At 44.4% G+C, this 18,481-nt stretch overlaps 1 protein-coding gene across 8 annotated transcripts in view; it reads left to right on the top strand.

Annotated features, from left to right (window-relative positions):
• The window catches only part of sema3b (sema domain, immunoglobulin domain (Ig), short basic domain, secreted, (semaphorin) 3B), a 495,602-nt gene that overhangs the window by 372,479 nt on the left and 104,642 nt on the right, over positions 1–18,481 (top strand). For all 8 annotated transcript variants that reach the window (XM_072280301.1, XM_072280307.1, XM_072280306.1 and 5 more), the window contains one exon: positions 4,567–4,629. In XM_072280301.1, coding sequence (XP_072136402.1) covers positions 4,567–4,629 — 63 coding nt within the window. The remainder of the gene's footprint in view (positions 1–4,566; positions 4,630–18,481) is intronic.

The raw sequence follows: 18,481 nt of genomic DNA, 5'->3' as shown, positions 1-18,481 counted from the left end.
AAGTAGAGCGTTCCTATGAAACCTTTCGTGCCGAAATGACATAAAGCGAAGAGCAATTACCATTAATTTATATGGGAAAAATTTTTGAGCATTCCCAGACCCAAAAAATAATTTACCAAATCATACCAACTAACACATAAAACCTAAAATGACACTAACATATAGTAAAAGCAGGAATGATATGATAAATACACAGCCTATATAAAGTACAAATAATATATGTACAGTGTAGTCGAGCCAAAACCGATTTGTGGAAAAAAAATCGGTACGTGCGTGCGCACGTCACGCATGCACACACAGGTGCCCGTGCAAGGTGTCATTGTAACCTTTCTTGTGGTAAACACAAGTGTCCCATATTTGACTGCTACTTTTGTCCCTTATTTGGGAGTGAGAAAGTTGGCAACCCTAACTGTAAAAGACATGTTGAGGTGAGTTTAACCCTACTTGAACACCACCCCCTACCCCCGGTCAGCCGGTCTGCAAGAATAATGTCAATACTAAACTGGTCCGCGGTGCAAGATAGGTTGGGGACCCCTGCTCTACAACACATATTCTCAATATATTTTTTTGTATTTGCACAGTTTGTCTTCTTTTGTACATTGGTTGTTTGAACATTTAAGAAATAGGAGCAGGAATAGGCCATCTGACCTGTCAAGCCTGCTCTGCCATTCAATAAGATCATGGCTGATCTGACCATGGACCCATCTCCACCTACTTGCCTTTTCCCCATAACCCGTAATTCCCCTACAATGCAAAAATCTATCGAACCTTGTCTTAAATAAATTTACTGAGGTAGCCTGCACTGCTTCATTGGGCAGAGAATTACACAGATTCACCACTTTCTGGGAAGAGCAGCTCCTCCTCATCTCTGTCGCAAATCTACTCCCCAAATCTTGAAGCTATGTCCCCTGGTTCTAGTCTCAACTATCAGTGGAAACAACTTCCCTGCCTCTATATCTTATTTATCCCTTTCATAATTTTACATGTTTCTATAATAACTCCTCTCAGTCTTCTGAATTGTCAGTCTTTGTGTAGTTTGATTCTATTATATTTCTTTGTCTACTGTGAATGCCTACAAGAAAATGAATCTCGGCGTGGTGTACTGTACGGTGACATAGATGTACTTTGATAATAAATTTACTCTGGTCTTTGAAGACAATCAAAATATCGCAGAAAATGTTACTGTACACAATAGGTGTTCATGGTATTAGGATTAATATATAAACAGGGAAAGAGGATTAACTGACTAGCAGAAAACAGAGTCAAGCTGCTTTGGTTGCTTTCAGGTTGGCAAGCTGTAATTAAGTGGGGTCCCACAGGGATCAGTGCTGGGGCTTTGGCAGTTTATAATCTTTGTTAATGACATAGGTGCAGGGATGAAGTGTTACCAATCACGGCTGATGACACCAGAGGCAAAACACAGCATGTTGTGCGCAGGACGCAAAGAGTTTGCAAAAGGACGTAGATATGTTAAGTGAATGGACAAAAAAAACGACAGTGTATAAAACCAGGAAAAGAAGGTTATCTCATCTGCGATGATCAAAAGGGAACTATTGTTTAAGTGGAAACACTTCAGACCGGTACTATCCTAAGGGGTCTGGATATTCTCACACCTGAACACGCAAAGTTACCTTACCTGTGTAGCAGAACAATACAGCAGAGTAGAGGTCCTTCAGCCCATGATGCTGTGCTGACCTTTCGATCTACTCCAGAATCAATATAACCCTTCCCTCCTATGCAACTCATAACCAACAATTTTTTCTTTTATCCATGTGCCGATTTACGACTCTCGTAAATGCCCCTAATGTACAGTAACAGCCTCTACCGCCACTCTATGTGTAAAAAGATCTTGCCTCTGACATCTCCACTGAACTTTCCTCCACTCATCTCAAAAGAATGTACTCTCGTATTGACCATTGCCACGCTGGAAGAAAAGGCGCTTTCTGTCCACTCTGTTAATGCTTTTCATAATTTTATACACCTGTATCAAGTCACCTCTCATCTTCTTCGCTCTTAGCGGCGGCACAAATGTGTGGTAGTTAGTGTAACTCTATGACAGTGTGCCAGCGACCTACATGCAATCCCACCACTGTCTGAAAGGAGTTCGTACTTTCTTCCTGTGACCATTTCTTCCAGTTTCCTCCCAGATTCCAAAATGTAGGTTAACTGGTCACGTGGGTGTAACTGGGTGTTGTGAGCTAGTTGGGGCAGAAAGGCTTGTACCACTTCTGTATCTTTGAATAATTGAAGGGAAGAGCCCTTGCTCGCATAGCCTTTTCCCATAAGACAATTTAGGAGGTTGGGCTTGAGTGAAAAAGGGACGAGGTACAGATGGGTCCATACCTGGAGTTTAACCCACAGTTTTGGCCTCATTTCAGAAGGGATGTGCTTGCATTTTGGGTGGTGGGGTGGCGATACATGTCTACCAAGGGAGGTGTAAGGCACTCCTTCCCATCGCCACCCTGCAGGTCACCCTTGGGCAAGGTGCAGCACCTGCTTCGCCCCACAATCAGGGTCACCTGAAGCCATGGGAGCAGGTGGTGGATGGCCGTGTGAACAGCCGGTGCATATCGCAAGTCCTGGTTATGCAACCTCTCATGCCAGGCAGACAACCTCTGAAGAGTATTGATAATGGCTGGGGTCGCCCGTCCGGTGAAGACACTGCCCAGAAGAAGGCAATGGCAACCCACTTGTGTAGGAAAATTTACTGGGAACAATCATGGTCAAAGACCATGATCGCCCACGCAATACGACACAGCGCATAATGATGACGATGAGTATACACTACTCTGAGGATGGGGTACATTGGAAGGTGAAGGTTCAATTATTTAGTTTTGCCACTCTTAATCCAGATGCCTGATTTATGAGCTGTGATATTACATATTTTGATGGCAAGTATTAAAACCAGAGCAAACCTAGCAGTTACCATGATACTGTTACAGTGCCAGCATCAGTGATCCAGGTTCAATTCTGCCGTTGGCTGTAAGGAGTTTGTACCTTCTCCGTGTGACCATGTGTGTTTTCCTTCAGGTGCTCTGGTTTCTTCCCACGTGTCGTGCCGGAAGAACCTGTTACTGTGCTGCATCTCTAATTAAAAGCAGATATCTTACTCACACCTCTCACGCCTATGTGTTGGGATCCTGCTGTGTACCACTTTCCATGTTTGTCCAACGCACTTGTACTTCAGTGAGTGTAAAGTGATTTTCAATTGATCTTCAAAAGTACTGCATGTGCCCCATCTGCATGGGGACCACGGCTGGAGATGCACGCACAGCAAGATCCCACAACTAGCCATGTGTAGACAATTCACCACCTGCTCCAGTGACATTGGCTCGGGACTATGTATTGGCCTTTCACTGGAGGTATCACTCAGCTTTTCTTCAAAATACTGCCACTGGTTTGTTTGTGGTCCCTGTAATAAACAGACAGGGTCTCAAATTATATGATAAAGGACACCTTTGTTTCTGTCAAGTTCTTTTTTTTATGGGTTTTTGGGGTTTCCTTGTTTTGTGGCTTTCTGTTAAGAGACAGATTTCAAGACTGTAAAATGTGTGCATACTTTGAACTTTGTGCTTCATTGGCTAGTCAGTATAAGCGTTGTCTGGGTTACCCTGTAGGTAAGAGTCAAGAGCACAATGGACACTTTAGCTTGGCTGAAGTTTCACTGATACACTCATTCTCCATCCAGAGCCACATGCAAGGAGATTGGTATATTTTACTGGGGAAGTATCGATAAGGAGAATGCATGCAGGGTTTTCCCTCTCAGGCTGGGTGAGACGAGGACTAGAGATCATGGATTTAGGGTGAAAGGCGAAACGTTTATGGGAAATCTGAGGGGGATCTTCTTCACTCAGAGAGTGGTGTGAGGGTGAAATTTAGATTTAGATTTAAATTAGCTTTATTTATCACATGTACATAAAACATGCAGTGAATGTGTGTGCGTCAAATGAAATCAATGGGGATCGTACTGGGCAGACTGTAAGTGTCTGCAAACTTCCATCCCCAACATAACATGCCCACAGCTCACTAAGCCTCACTGTATGTGTTTGGGATATTTGGGGAAACCAGAGCAAACCAAAGCACCCAGAGGAAACCCACATATTCACAGAGAGTGCATACAAACTCCTTACAGACAGCGGTGGGAATTGAGCCTTGATCAGTAATCGCTGGCGCTTTAAAGCGATGCACTAGCTCGTATGCTACCGTGCCACCCCACTTCAAGTTGCCAACAAAAGTGGTGGATGCAGTTTAATTGTAGTGTTTAAGACAGGTTTGGATAGGTACACGGGTGTGAATAGGCCGAACGTCATGTTATAATGGACACGATGGGCCAAAGAGCTTATTTCTGAGCTGTAGTAGTGCCCTAGTACATGATGAGGTGAAAATGCCTTTCAGTAACCATTGGGTTAAATTTTAATTGGCAGATCAGTCTTGTGCTTGTGAGAGTTTTGTGTTAATGATCAGACTGTGTAACTCTGGGGTTTGGATCCCGGTGGGAGGGTTCATGACCCGTCATTCTGACAGGCTGGTGTTGCATTGAACTCACTCTGGTTGTCTGTCTTTCAGGTTTACTGGCCGGCCCCTGTGGAGTGGAGAGAGGAATGCAACTGGGCAGGAAAAGATTTACACGTGAGTGAGCCCACTTACAATTGTCATTGAGCACCATTTGACGGGCAGTACCACAGCCACCATGAACGGACAGGGGTCTTCTGTAATCTCCACCCCCGAAACACATTCATAGCCGTGTATTATCAGTTGTCTGAATGCATAAGACTGGTCAAGATATTTTTTTGAAAGTGTTGTGTGGTCAGATTTTTTTTGCTTATGATAAACCACTTAAAGCTGAACATAAGTTCAGACTACTTGTATCACATGGAAATTTAACTTTTATTGAATATAATATGTTTAATTGCACAATGGTGCGAATGCTTTGCAATAGTTCAACGCTAAAATGTTTTGTTGATGATTTTCATTTGGACTCAATGCCTGAGGCTTCTCATTTAAGTGTCCAACAATAATCAGCTAGAATTGATGGATTCCAGTTGCGCTGATACCGTTTCTCCATGACTACAATGTCCTGGTGAAACCTTTCACTGTGTTTGTCATTGACAGTGCTAAGGTTTGCAGGGAAGAAGTCTAAATGGGAATGCAGAAAATGATCTGTACTGACATGTTGCACTTCATGGTTTTGTATGCTTGAAGGATGTTGTTCAACCAGCTGCATGTAGTTTGGTACTCCGTAACCAAGAAAACTTTCAACAACATTCTTGAAAGCCTTCCACGCAATTTTCACCAGTCCAACTAGAAGTTCTTTGAAATGTCTGTCATTGATGACCTGTTTGATTTGTGGACCAACAAAAATGCCTTTTTAATCTTGGCATTGGTTATTCTGACTTGAATTATGAATTGAAATAACAAATATAGGCAATTTTTAAAAAATAGTGTGTGATAGGGAAATTTCATGCTGATTTTCACGATCAGCAGTCCAAAATCCATAAGGTACACCCAAAAGTATTCAGGAAGCAAAATCTTTGTTGTCCAGTGTAATCGGAAAGGTTAAGCAAGTATCAAGAGCACATTGATGTGTTGTCCCCTCCCAGAAGGTGGGATGCAAGTTTGGCAGCAGGTATCTGGATACAGATGGACCATTTGTTGTGTATCATAAATACTGCCTCACGTTTCAGGATGAATATTAGTTCCTCGTAACTGTGTGCTAAGCTTGGATGAAGACTGTGAGAAGGTCTTCAATAGCTGCTTCATTTGGTAGCACCTATTGCTACTGATTTTTTTTCTTTAAGTCCAGCCAGTGATATCAACTTGCACATTTTGCCACCACTGAGTTCTTCAGTTCCTTGTTCCATAGTTCAGCATCTTCTGTGTCTCCAACAAACAAATTTTCTTTCTTAAAAACAAGTGGTGCAGTGGTAATGCAGCAGTTAAATTAGCAGAATAAGCATTGAGTTCAAATCTTTCCATGCAGCTGTGGAATTTAAACTTACTTAATTCAATTATCTGGAATTGCTTAAAGTGAAAGCTGGTCTTAGTAATGGTTATTAAAACCCATCTGGTTTACTGCTATCTGTCAGTGGGGGAGGTCTATAGACTCTATAGACTACTCCAGCACAAACATGAGAAAATATCGATTGAACATTGATTTCTCGAACTTCCAGTAATTGCCCCTTCCCTCTCCATTCCCATTTCTCTCTCTTGCCTTATCTCCTTACCTGTCCATCACCTCTGTCTGGTGGTCCTCCCCCTTCCCTTTCTTCCATCGTCTTCTACCCTCTCCTATCAGATTCCCCCCATCTCCAGCTCTTTATCTCTTTCACCAAACAACTTCCCTGTCCCTTCACTCCTCACCCTCTCCTGCTTTCACCTTGTACTTCTTCCCCCCCCCCAACCTTTTTACACTGACTTTTTTCTAGTCCTCATGAAGGGCCTCAGCCTGAAAAGTGGAGTGTTAACTCTTCTCCATAGATGCTGCTTGGACTGCTGAGTTCCTCCAGCACTTTGTGTATGTTGCTTAGACAACCCAGTCAGGTTTGTACGTGACTCCAGACCACAGTAACGTGGTTGACTTTTGACTGCTCTGTAATTCTCTGTCAGTCACTTGTCTAACAATTGGTTCATTTGAACCAGGGTCACATTTAATTTGGTGAGGTAGCTCGTGAGGTCTTATCAAGCCGGCTAAACCAGGTGAGGGTAGCCGACGAGCTTCAAACCCTCGGTGAGATAGGAAGTTGTCTATCCCAGCATGTGAAGACAGACTCCGGCGGATTGAGTGGACGAGACCAATGGAAGGTCCAACGGTCAAGAAGGCGGTCTCTGCAAGCGTCGTGGAACGTGTAGAGCAGGACAAGACACAGAAGATGTCTTGGTCATCCACTGCGCCTAGTCCCATCTCCAGCCGTCTTGACTCTTGTCTTGCCATTGGATCCAGATGGGAATTGGGAAGACAGAGGAAGGCTGACGCTGTGCAACTCTCCCTCACTTAAATCCAAATCAAGCGCTAGTTTCGACACCATCTGGTGTCGAGGTCCTCATCGGCGTTGACAATGGACGAACAACAACATCAAGTTAAGAACAACAACCAAACTGCTGGAGGAACTCTGTGGGTCGAGCAGCATCTGCAAGGGGAAAGGAACGGTCGATATTTCAGGGCAAAGACGACATCAGGATCAGGGTTTTGACCCGAAACATTGAGAGTTCCTCTTCCCCCAACAGATGCTCAGTCTGCTGAGTTCCTACAGCAGAATTGTTTGTTGCTCCAGATTCCAGCATCTGCAATCTATTGTCCCTCTATTTCTCACCTTTTGAACTAGACTACAGTTCAGAAGTGGTAATTTTTAGAACTTATTTGTTGAGATACAGTGAGGAATAGGCCCTCCTGGCCCTTCGAGCCACGCTGCCTAGCTAACCACCGATCTAATCGTGGGACGACTGACAATAACCAGTAAATCTACCAACAGTCTTTGGAACGTAGGAGGAAACTGGAGCACCCGGAGGAAACCCATGAGGTTACAGGGAGACAGTGAAAACTCCTCACAAGCAGTAGCAGGAATTGAACCTGGGTCACTGGTAAGATGTTGCTCTAACCACTGCACTACCTTGCCACCCCATTCTCTGAGCTGTACACAAAACCTTATGGGGCTTGCCAGATTAGATGCGGAGCTGATGTTCCCTGGGTGGGATGGCTACAACAAGAGGTCACGGTCTGAAAAAAAAAGTGATCAACCATGCTGGACTAAGACAAGGACAAATTTCTTCACTCAGAGGGCGGTGACTCTTTGATATTCTCCATTCACTGGTACTCGTCAATTAATCTTAGAGTAGGTGAAAAGGTTGGCACAACGTCGTGAGCCGAAGGGTTTGCATTATGTGCAATGTTTTGTGCTTTTGTTGTTTAATAGGAGTGCTGAGGTTTAGTTGTCACTGATATTCAAAACAAAGATTGTTAGATTTTTTGGATATTAAGGGCTTCGTGGAATTGGGGGTCCATATAGGAAAGATTAAGTGATAGCACATAGTCCTTTTACCAGGGAGGGGTGCTAAAATCAAGAGGATTAAGATCAGAGTCACGAGATTTAAAAGGGATATCAGGGGCAGATTCTTCACACGAGGGTGGTACAGCATTGGAATGAGCAGTCAGAAACAGTGGTTGAGGGAGACACTTTAGCGATATTAAAAGCTATGCAAACAATAGCTGCACAATGGTGTAGCAGTCAGCATAACACTTTTACAGTGCCAGTGGCCAGGGTTCAATTCTGCCACTGTCTGTAAGGAGGTTGTATGTTCTCTCTATGACTGTGTGGATTGCCTCTGGGCGACTTGGTTTCCTCCCACCTTCCAAAGACTTAAGAGTACGTAGGTTAATTGGTCACATGGTGTAATTGAGTGAATTGGGCTTGTTTCTCCAGAAGGAGCTGTTCCTGTGCTGAACCCTTAAGTAAGAAAATAATTAAGTACCTGAGCAGGAGAAGTTTAGAGAGCTAGGGGCCAAATGCAGGCAGATGGGACTAGCGTGCTGGGAAACACAACTGACATCGACAAGATGGGCCGAAATACCTGTTTCCATGCTGTATGACTCTTATGATTCTAAAGAGGAAATAGATCAGACTGTCCTATTGAAGAGCAGAGATAATCCCGGGGGCTAATAACCTACTCCTACTTCTCATTATTTTGTATTCTTCAAGAATGTTATAGCCAGGGAGGGGGGTCCGGCTCCTGGCCTTCACATGTGGCGTAGCTGCTTTTCCGGCGAAACCGTTTCTACTGACAGAAGAAGGGGCTAAGGTGGGTTACTGGCTCTTTAAAAAACGGTTGCTTCAAGCAGATGTGGCTCATCAGTCATGGTTGGCAGCTCATCTAGGAGAAGGAACACTCTGATCTCAAACCTCCACTGCCTTGCGACCAAACTCACTCATGGGGAAGACTTCAGGAGTAAACCCCGATGGAAAAATCCAGAGCTGGAGTCTCTAAGACAATCCAACATTGAGTTCAATGCTGACTAGCGACTCCTGTGATGCCGCCGGTGCCAAACTGTATCGGTCTCTGCTGTTGCTTTGGGTTCATCATATGCGTGGAGAGGGGGAGCTTGCTGCACGGCCAGCAGCTTGTTCTCCATATCTTACTGCCCAGGCTTGTGTATCTAGACAGCTAGGACACAACATCCATGGTCAACCCTGACGAATGGAGGCCCTCACTCACTTCTCTTTCTTCTACATTGTTAATGCAAGTTTTCTTTTGTTAATCAACAGACCGACTCATGGATGAGGTTTTTGAGGTAGTGTCGAAAAATAACTAGCAACTTATGACTGAGGTGAAGAGACAATAATTAGTATAAAGAGAATGTGATGAAATGTTGTTCTTTGGCGAAATGCATAGTTATACAATTTTTATTTGTTGGCTGGAACTGTTCTGTGGGTAAGACAATGAGCGCAATGTCTGAAGCTTTACTGAAGATTCTGGCTTATTCAATGTGCAATGAATTTGTGGCTTAAAACCCCAACCAGCTCATTGGTTTGTTTCCTCGAAACAGAATCAGCCCTTTATCCATTTCTCCCTTGCTTAGTCCACTAGCCTTAGTCTTTCAACTGTAGAACATGGATACTTAGAGTTATCGTGATTGAGTAAAGGAATAGGCAGACCCAGATGTGCAAAAGGGGTACTTCAGTCTGTGAATATTCAGATTTCAGATTCTGATTTATTCAGATTTCAGACCCAGCTGTGCAAAAGGGGTAGTTCAATCTGTCTGTGAACATTCAGATTTCAGACTCGTGTATATTTATCACATGTGACTGACTGCTCATTACACTGCTGGAGTCTATGGCAGCAAAGAAAGTCCTCCTGTGTCTGTCCTTGACCATCTTCTCTATGGTGTCCCAGGTGTGGTTCAGGGTCGTTATTTCTGCCTCTATGGTACGGCACCAAGGTCTGTTTGGTCTCCCACATTTCCTCTGCCCTTCAGGGGACTAATGAAGTGCTGTCTTGATGATAGAGTTGGCCTCTCTGCTCATCACATGCCCAGTCCATCGCCAACGATTCATCAGGACAATTGCGACCATGTCCCCTTGGCGATACTGAAGGAGTAGGGTGTGGTTGGAGATTGTTCTTGACCTGAAAATACGGATGACCTTATGGAGACTCATGGTGTGGAATGATGACAGCTTGGCAAGGTTGGCTTCTGTCATGCACCAGCATCCTGACCCATACAATATGTGCCATTTGCTTTAACAACCAACATGCTCAAGGATGTGCTGGCGGCAACCTGCAAATGTTGCCACACATTCTGGTGCCATCATGGCGTGACTACAGTGTTCAGCAGAACCACACAAACTGCAACAGTAACAGAACGAAACAAGACAACAGCAGCAAAACAAGACCCTTTTCCACGCTTCCACTCACTCGACCCATCACATAAACAAGACAGGCCTCCAAACCCAGAAAGGGCCACATCCGTGCTTCTAGTTCATGGCCCTGGACTCTCAAATATCAATCTCCAACCTCTAGTCCTTGGCCCAGATTCACAGAATCAACCTTGTTAACTTCAAAACTCACTCAAAATTACAATACAATCAACTGACCACTGCTAGGTACTCTAGTTCAATCTGGGAAGCCCAAAGTACAATTTATTGTCAAAGTACATACATGTATATGTCACCATATACAATCCTGAGATTCGATTTCTTTCGGTAAATCCAAGAAAGACAATGGAATCAGTGAAAGACCACACCCAACAGGATGGAGAAACAACTAATGCACAAAATACAACAAACAACAAATACGAAAGAGGAAAAAAAAATCAGCAATTAATATCGAGAATATGGGATAAAAAATCCTTGAAAGTGAGTTACAGATTGTGGGAACCGTACAATAATGGGGTGAGTGAAGTTCAAGAGCCCGATGTTTGAGGAGTAATAACTGTTCCTGAATTTGGTGGTGTGAGTCCTGAGGCTCTTGTACCTTCTTTCTTATGGTAGCATCAAGAAGAGAGCATGGCCCAGGTGGTGGGTCTGTGCTGCTTTCCCATGACAGCAATCACTGTAGATGTGCTTAATGTTGGGGAGGGCTTTACCCAGGATAGATTGGGCTGTATCCACTACTTTCTGCTCAAAGGCATTGGTGTTTCCATACCAGGCTGTGATGCAGCCAGTCAATATACTCTCCACCACTCATCCATAGAAATTTGTCCAAGTTTTAGACGTCATGCCGAATCTTCACCAATTCCTAAGGAATTAGATGCGCCTCTGTGCTTTCTTCATAACTGCACTTATGGCCTGGGACCACGACAGATCCTCTGAAATAAAGTTGCTGACACTCTCCACCTCTGATCCTCTGATGAGAACTGGCTCATGGGCTACTGTTTTCCTCCTCCTGAAGTCAATAATCATCTTGGTCTTGTTGACATTGAGTAACAGAGAGAGGCATATGCTGATTCTTCACCACCTTTGATCCGGCCAATGACTGTGGTGTCATCAGCAAACTTAAATATGGCATTCGAGCGATGGGATCAGAAGTGGAGAGAGAGAGAGCAGTTTCAAGTTCCTGGGTGTCAAGATCTCTGAGGATCTAACCTGGTCCCAACATATTGATGCAGTTATAAAGAAGGCAAGACAGCAGCTATACCTCATTAGGAGTTTGAAGAGATTTGGCATGTCAACAAATATACTCAAAAACGTCTATAGTTGTATGGTGGAGAGCATTCTGACAGGCTGCATCACTGTCTGGTATGGAGATGCTACTGCACAGGACCAAAAGAAGCTGCAGAAGGTTGTAAATCTAGTCAGCTCCACTTTGGGTACTAGCCTACAAAGTACCCAGGACATCTTCAAGGAGCGGTGTCTCAGAAAGGCAGCTTCCATTATTAAGGACCTCCAGCACCCAGGGCATGCCCTTTTCTCACTGTTACCATCAGGTAGGAGGTACAGAAGCCTGAAGGCACACATTCAGCGATTCAGGAACAGCTTCTTCCCTTCTGCCATCCGATTCCTAAATGGACATTGAATCTTCGGACACTACCTCACTTTTTTTTAATATACAGTATTTCTGTTTTTGCACATTTTTTAATCTATTCCATATACGTACGCCATCATTGATTTACTTATTTTTTATTATTAATTTTTTCTCTCTGATAGGTTATGTATTTCATTGAACTGCTGCTGCTAAGTTAACAAATTTCATGTCGCATGCTGGTGATAATAAACCTGATTCTTTAGATCAGGTTAGATTCAACTTTATTGTCATTGTGCCGGGTACAGATACAAAGCCAATGAAATGCAGTTAGCATCTAACCTGAAATACAAAATATAGTGTTATTTACAAAATAACTGCGAATAAAAAGTAAGTGCTGCAGCACACAAATATAAAAGTACTGAGACAGTACAATATGGGTGCAATACTGCTTAGCGTTGTGATGTGAGGTTCACCAAGGTCACAGCCTCAGGGAAGAAGCTGTTCCTGTGCCTGCTGGTGCGGGAGCGGAGGCTCCTGTAGCACCTACCGGATGAGGGGAGAGTAAAATGTCCATGGTTAGGGTGAGATGCATCCTTGATAATGCTTTTCGCCCTGCCCAGGCAGCACTTAGGGTAGATGTTCTCAATGTGGACAATTGGGTAGCGTTAATTCTGATTCTGATTCTGATTCATAGCCTCACAGTCCTGAGTATCAAGCAAGTAGAGCAGGGGGCTAAGCACACAACCTTGTGGTGCACCTGTGCAGAGGGAGATTGTGGAGGAGATGTATCATAAATCCTAATGATCATATCTCTACCTCTTCTTCTGCTTTTGCTTCTGCCATTCATGTATCCAATGACAAACCAGAAACTGAAGACAGTGGAAGCTCATTGAACAGTTGTATGAAGCACAACAGGCTCCCTAGTGAAGTGGACATGGCTGTGTTACACATTCTCTGCCTCCAGTTCCGCACTGTGCCACTGACAGTTCCCCCTCAGAGAAGAGCATGCTATAGCAGATGATCCGTCAATTCGAATGTGAGCCTTCACTACCACCTGAATGGAGAGAGGAAATATCCAGTTGATGCTGCCTGGCCTGCTGCGTTCATCACCAACTTTTGTGTGTGTTGCTTGAATTTCCAGCATCTGCAAAATTCCTGTTGTTTGGAATATTCAGATAGTTTGTGGGAATTGATGGCACGCTATTTAACAGCGGTTAAATCTCTGACAGATGTCAAACACTCACAATATAATGAGATTATCAGCAGTATAATCTGATTTGGATGGGAGATCCTGGATGTTATTTGATCGTGCAATGTTTTAATTGAGCTTTTGGAAGTTAGCACAGATTGTGGCATCTGAACCCAAGATGGTTGTTGCTCCTGACTCAATTCCTCCTACATGATTGTTTCATAGAACATAGAAGAGTACAGCACAGTACAGGCCCTTCGGCCCACAATGTAGTGCCGACCCTCAAACCCCGCCTCCCATATAAGCCCCCACCTTAAATTCCTCCATATACCAGTCTAGTAGTCTCTTAAACTTCACTAGTGTATCTGCCTCCACCACTGACTCAGGCAGTGCATTCCATGCACCAACTACTCTCTGAGTAAAAAACCTTCCTCTAATATCCCCCTTGAACTTCCCACCCCTTACCTTAAAGCCATGTCCTCTTGTATTGAGCAGTGGTGCCCTGGGGAAGAGGCGCTGGCTATCCACTCTGTCTATTCCTCTTAATATCTTGTTTCCTCTCCTCTGACCCTGCAGACTGGATTGAAACTCCAAACACTGAGTATAGGGGTCTCCACTGAATGGGGACCCACGGTAATGTAGCGGTTAGTGTAAAGCTTTACAGCATTACCGCTGTAAGACTGGGAATTGATTCCCATTGCTGTCTGTGAGGAGTTTGTATGTTCTTCCCATGACCACATGGGTTTCCTCCGGGCGCTCAGCTTTTCTCCCATAGTGCAAAGACGTATGGGATAGAGTTATTCAGTTGTTGGCATGCTATGTTGGTGCTGGAAGCATGGATACAATTGCAGACTACCCAGCACAATCCTCACTGATTCAATTTGATGCAAGCAACCTATTTCTCTGTATGTTTACTTATACATGTGATAAATCTGGTTTCCTTGATGCATGTCTGCAGCAACACTATGGAGCAGTCAATCAACTGATGGATCAGAATCAGAATCAAGTTTAATATCACCGGCATATGTTGTGAAACTTGTTAACTTCGTAGCAGCAGTACATGCAAAAACATAATAATAGAGAAAAAAACTGTGAAATAAAGTATATATATACAAGCGTTTGTATATACATATAGTTAAACAAAACAAGTAGTGCAAAAATAGAAGTAAAAAAAGTAGTGAGGTAGAGTTCATGGGGTCAATGTCCATTTAAAAATTGGATGGCAGAGAGGAAGAAGCTGTTCCTGAATGGTTGAGTATGTGCCTTCAGGCTTCTGTACCTCCTCCCTGATAGTAACAATGAGAAGAGGACTGTCCTGCTATGACTTTTCCACATGAAATCACTTCCCAACTTCAGACTTCAGCCTTTCCAATGCCTGTCTATGCTGGTTTATTTGCGTTGAGAAAGACTTACAATTTGGTCCGCCATGATATTTTGCAGAGAGTAAAAATCTTTTTGAAATGTAGCCACCATTAAGCATTGTGACTGACGTTTGCGCAGGATAGTCCCACAGGCAGCGCGATCTTTTATCAAAATCAGGTCTAATATCACCGGCATATGTCTTGAAATTTGTTGTTTTTGCGACAGCAGTACAGTGGAATACATAATGATAGAAAATGTAAAGTGAATGACACTACGGTGTATGTATTCAATAGTTAAATAAGTGGTGCAAAAATAGAAATAAAAAAGTAGTGAGGTAGTGTTCATGGGTTCATTGTCCACTCAGAAGTCAGATGGCAGAGGGGGGGTAGCTGTACCTCAATCATTGAGTGCGTGCCTTCAGGCTCCTGTATCTCCCTCCTGATGGTAGCAATGAGAACAAGGCATGACTTGAGTGATGGAGGTCCTTAATTAGGCATCGCTCCTTGAAGAAGTCCTGGATACTAAGGAGGCTAGAGCCCATGATGGAGTTTACAACTCTCTGCAGCTTATTTCGATGCCGTCCTGTAGCACCCCACCCCCCCCCCCACCGTATTGTGATGTCAGTTAAAGATCAGTGCCGGCCAGAACACAGGTAGTGCCACTGGGTCCTTAACATATTTTCAGAGTTTAACCTGCCATTCTGTCAATCCCATACAGGAGTGTCAGCTGAAGTGGGACTGGAGCCCAGGATTTATTGTCTCAAAGAGCTGAGAGTGTTACCCGCTGATCCACAGCTGACAGCCTTGCCAGCAGTAGATGGGGGGTCGAATGGTTCGTCAGACCTTAAGATGAAAGGGCGTGATTACACCATTTGGTTCATTGAGTCAGCTCTGCCATTTGATAGTGGCTGTTTTTTACCCAACCCCGTTCTCCTGCCTTCTCCTCGTAACCCTTCACCCCTTTACCAATTAGATCGTATCAATCTCTGCCTTAAATACACCTAATGACGTGGCCTCTGTGGCAGAAAATTCCAGACATTCACCATCTTCTGTCTGAAGAAATTCCTTCTCATCTCAGTTCCAAAGGGGTGTCCCTTTCTTCTGAGTCTGTGCCCTCGGATCCTAACTCTCCTGCTGACGGTAACATCCTCTTCATCTCTGCTGCACCCAGGTCTTTCAGTACTCAGCAGGATTCAAAAGACCTCCCCCACCCCCCGCCCATCCATCGAGTACACGTCCAGATCCTGAAGTCAAACACTCCTCATACATTCTTTCGTTTTCCAGATCATTTTTTTCAATCTCTTCTGGACACTGTTCAGGACTGGCACATCCTTCCTTAGATACAGGGCCCAACGCTCTTCATAATATTCCAGATGCTGTTTTGACCAACTCCTTCTGACTGCTTGTGATGTCATCTTGTTGTACCCCAGTGAAGCTGCTGGTCTTCAGTCCCTTGACCCCAATTCTGGAAGCTCATTCTACTTGCTAACATGCCTCCATTTATAATGTGACCCCTAAAAGCGGTGGAGATCCTGTCTTGCTGTTGGTGAGACGTTATCTTCATTGAGTAGCTTGTCTCAGAGCTTTGTGAAAACACTCAGATATGAATTAATGATTCAGGACTCTGGGACCTACGCAGCTGAATGTGGTAACTTCTCCACTCCCAGCTTGTTCAGTTACACACCACCTGCTGGATATCACACTTGGGATTTGGGGTTGGACAGGGAGCTGATTTGCAGTCCTGATGAATGAGCTCATCCCATTACAGATCAGACAAGGCATTGGAGAGGAGCGTGCATGAACAGCTGGCTGCATGTTCTTGAAAACCTCCAAACATAAATGTTGCTGGATTTAAGGTTCAGTGCATTAGCAGGGGGATTAGTGTGACTGTAAGGCAGTGTCTGTGTACAGTTATCTTTTTAGACCGAAGAACCTTCATCGACTGTAGAAACACAGAGCATTGAACAAGTTCATTCATTCATTATGTGCCATGTCGTAGGACATGGGTGATCACGGACTTGCCATGACCATGGTTGTTCTTGACAAATTTTTCTACAGAAGTGGTTTTCCATTGCCTTCTTCTAGGCAGTATCTTTACAAGATGGGTGCCCCCAACCATTATCAATACTCTTCAGAGATCGTGTGCCTGCTGTTGGGGGTTGCATATCCAGGACTTGTGATAGAAACATAGAAATCTACAGCACGTTCCAGGCCCTTTGGCCCACAATGTTGCGCCAACCACATAACCTACTCTAAAAACTGCCTAGAATATCCCTACTGCACAACCCTCTATTTTTCTAAGCTCTATGTACCTATCTAAGAGTCTCCTAAAGGACCCTATTTCACCAGCTGCTCATAGGACCATCCACCACCTCCTCCCATGGCTTCACGTGACCCTGATCGGGGGACAAAGCAGGTGCTACACCTTGCCCAAGGGTAATCTGCAGGGTAGTGGAAGGAAGGGGCACCTCACACTTCCTTTGATAGAGATGTATCCCTACCCTGTCACCCTAGACATGCAATAAATCAGTGATATTAAAACTGATTCTGATTCTGATTCTAACTAGCTGCCTGTCTATCTTACACCCCTGCTCAGACCATGAATCACCCCGGACGCCTGTCTCACCGCTGCCCTTCTCCCCTTTGTAGTGACATCACTCCTCTCCACTCAATCCTGAATGCAGTTTTTTTTAACCCCAAATGTCGACATTTCCTTTCCCCTGCTGAGTTCCTCCAGCGGAGTGTTGTTTCCATTCCTTGTGTCTCCCTTGCCCACTCTCACAGTGCCCAGTAATCTGTTTCTTTCTGTAATGGTCTGTTAACAGATGGTAGGAGAGATAAGAAGAGCTGTTAGCGCGCTGTCTGATCGCTCTGTGTCTCATTACTTGGAGGGAGAGCTCTGACAGCCTGAAAGAGATACGTGACCTATTGCTTGACATTTACCATCGTCTGAGAACTTGAGGCATTTCTGACAGGGTGCTTGTCGTATCAGTGGTTAGAAAAGTGCCAAGGGATAAACAGGTCAGGACAGCAGGGCTCAGTGGGGCAGCTCAGACGAGCAGGATTTCAACAGCACTGCAACCTTCAATGTCTGATAGTTGGTCTCTGGCGAATGTCTAGTGGGATAAAGCAATGAGAAATGGACACGAGATCGAACCATTTGTGAGACACTGCTGATGTTTCATAAGACATAGGGCGTCAAAGGTTACGGGGAGATCCCAGGAAAATGGCCATGGTGGGATAACAGAACAAACTCAATGGGCTGTGGCCTAATTCTGCTCCTGTGTTCTTACTGTTTTATGGACTATCCATTATTTACCTAAATGTCTTTAACTGTTGTTATTTTACCTGTTTGAACCATTTCCTCTGACAGTTCATTATCAGCTTCCTTCTTCTTCGGCCCTTTATCCCTTCCACCTACCACCTCACAGCTTCTTATTTCACTCCTCATCCACCCACCTTCTCCCTCACCTGTTTTTAGCTATCCCCTGCCTACCTACCTACTGCCAGTTACGCCACTGGTGTTTAGGGCAGCAATGAAGGTCCTCCATCTCTGGTGGTGCTCAGGGATTCCTTCATCCTGTCAGTAGCTCGGTTTTCACTACTGTCAGTCATGCAAGTGCTGGGTGGAGACAGGAATAACATCACACTCAGATATAGAAGGGTTCTTCATTGCTGTTTCCATAACAGTTTTATTTTACCAGACAGTGTTATTAGCCCTGAGCTGAACCCCCCGATCCCGGAGGACTGGTCTCTTAGTCCGGCGTCTACCCTTTGACCAATTTGGTATGGGTGACCTTACCAAGAGCTAAAGCATAAAGCCCTGACCCCAGCCAACACAGCTCTCCAGTTCATTGAAGCAGGCAAGCCTCCAAACAATGACAAAGTTGAGATCCTCTTGGAGGAATCTATCCCCTGCAGCACACACAAAATGCTGGAGGAACTCGGCAAGTCAGGCAGTATCTATGGAAATGAATAA

The sequence above is a fragment of the Mobula birostris genome, chromosome 16, assembly GCF_030028105.1.
Source record: "Mobula birostris isolate sMobBir1 chromosome 16, sMobBir1.hap1, whole genome shotgun sequence".
Classification (NCBI taxonomy): domain Eukaryota; kingdom Metazoa; phylum Chordata; class Chondrichthyes; order Myliobatiformes; family Myliobatidae; genus Mobula; species Mobula birostris.
This window is presented reverse-complemented; position numbering and strand designations above follow the sequence as displayed.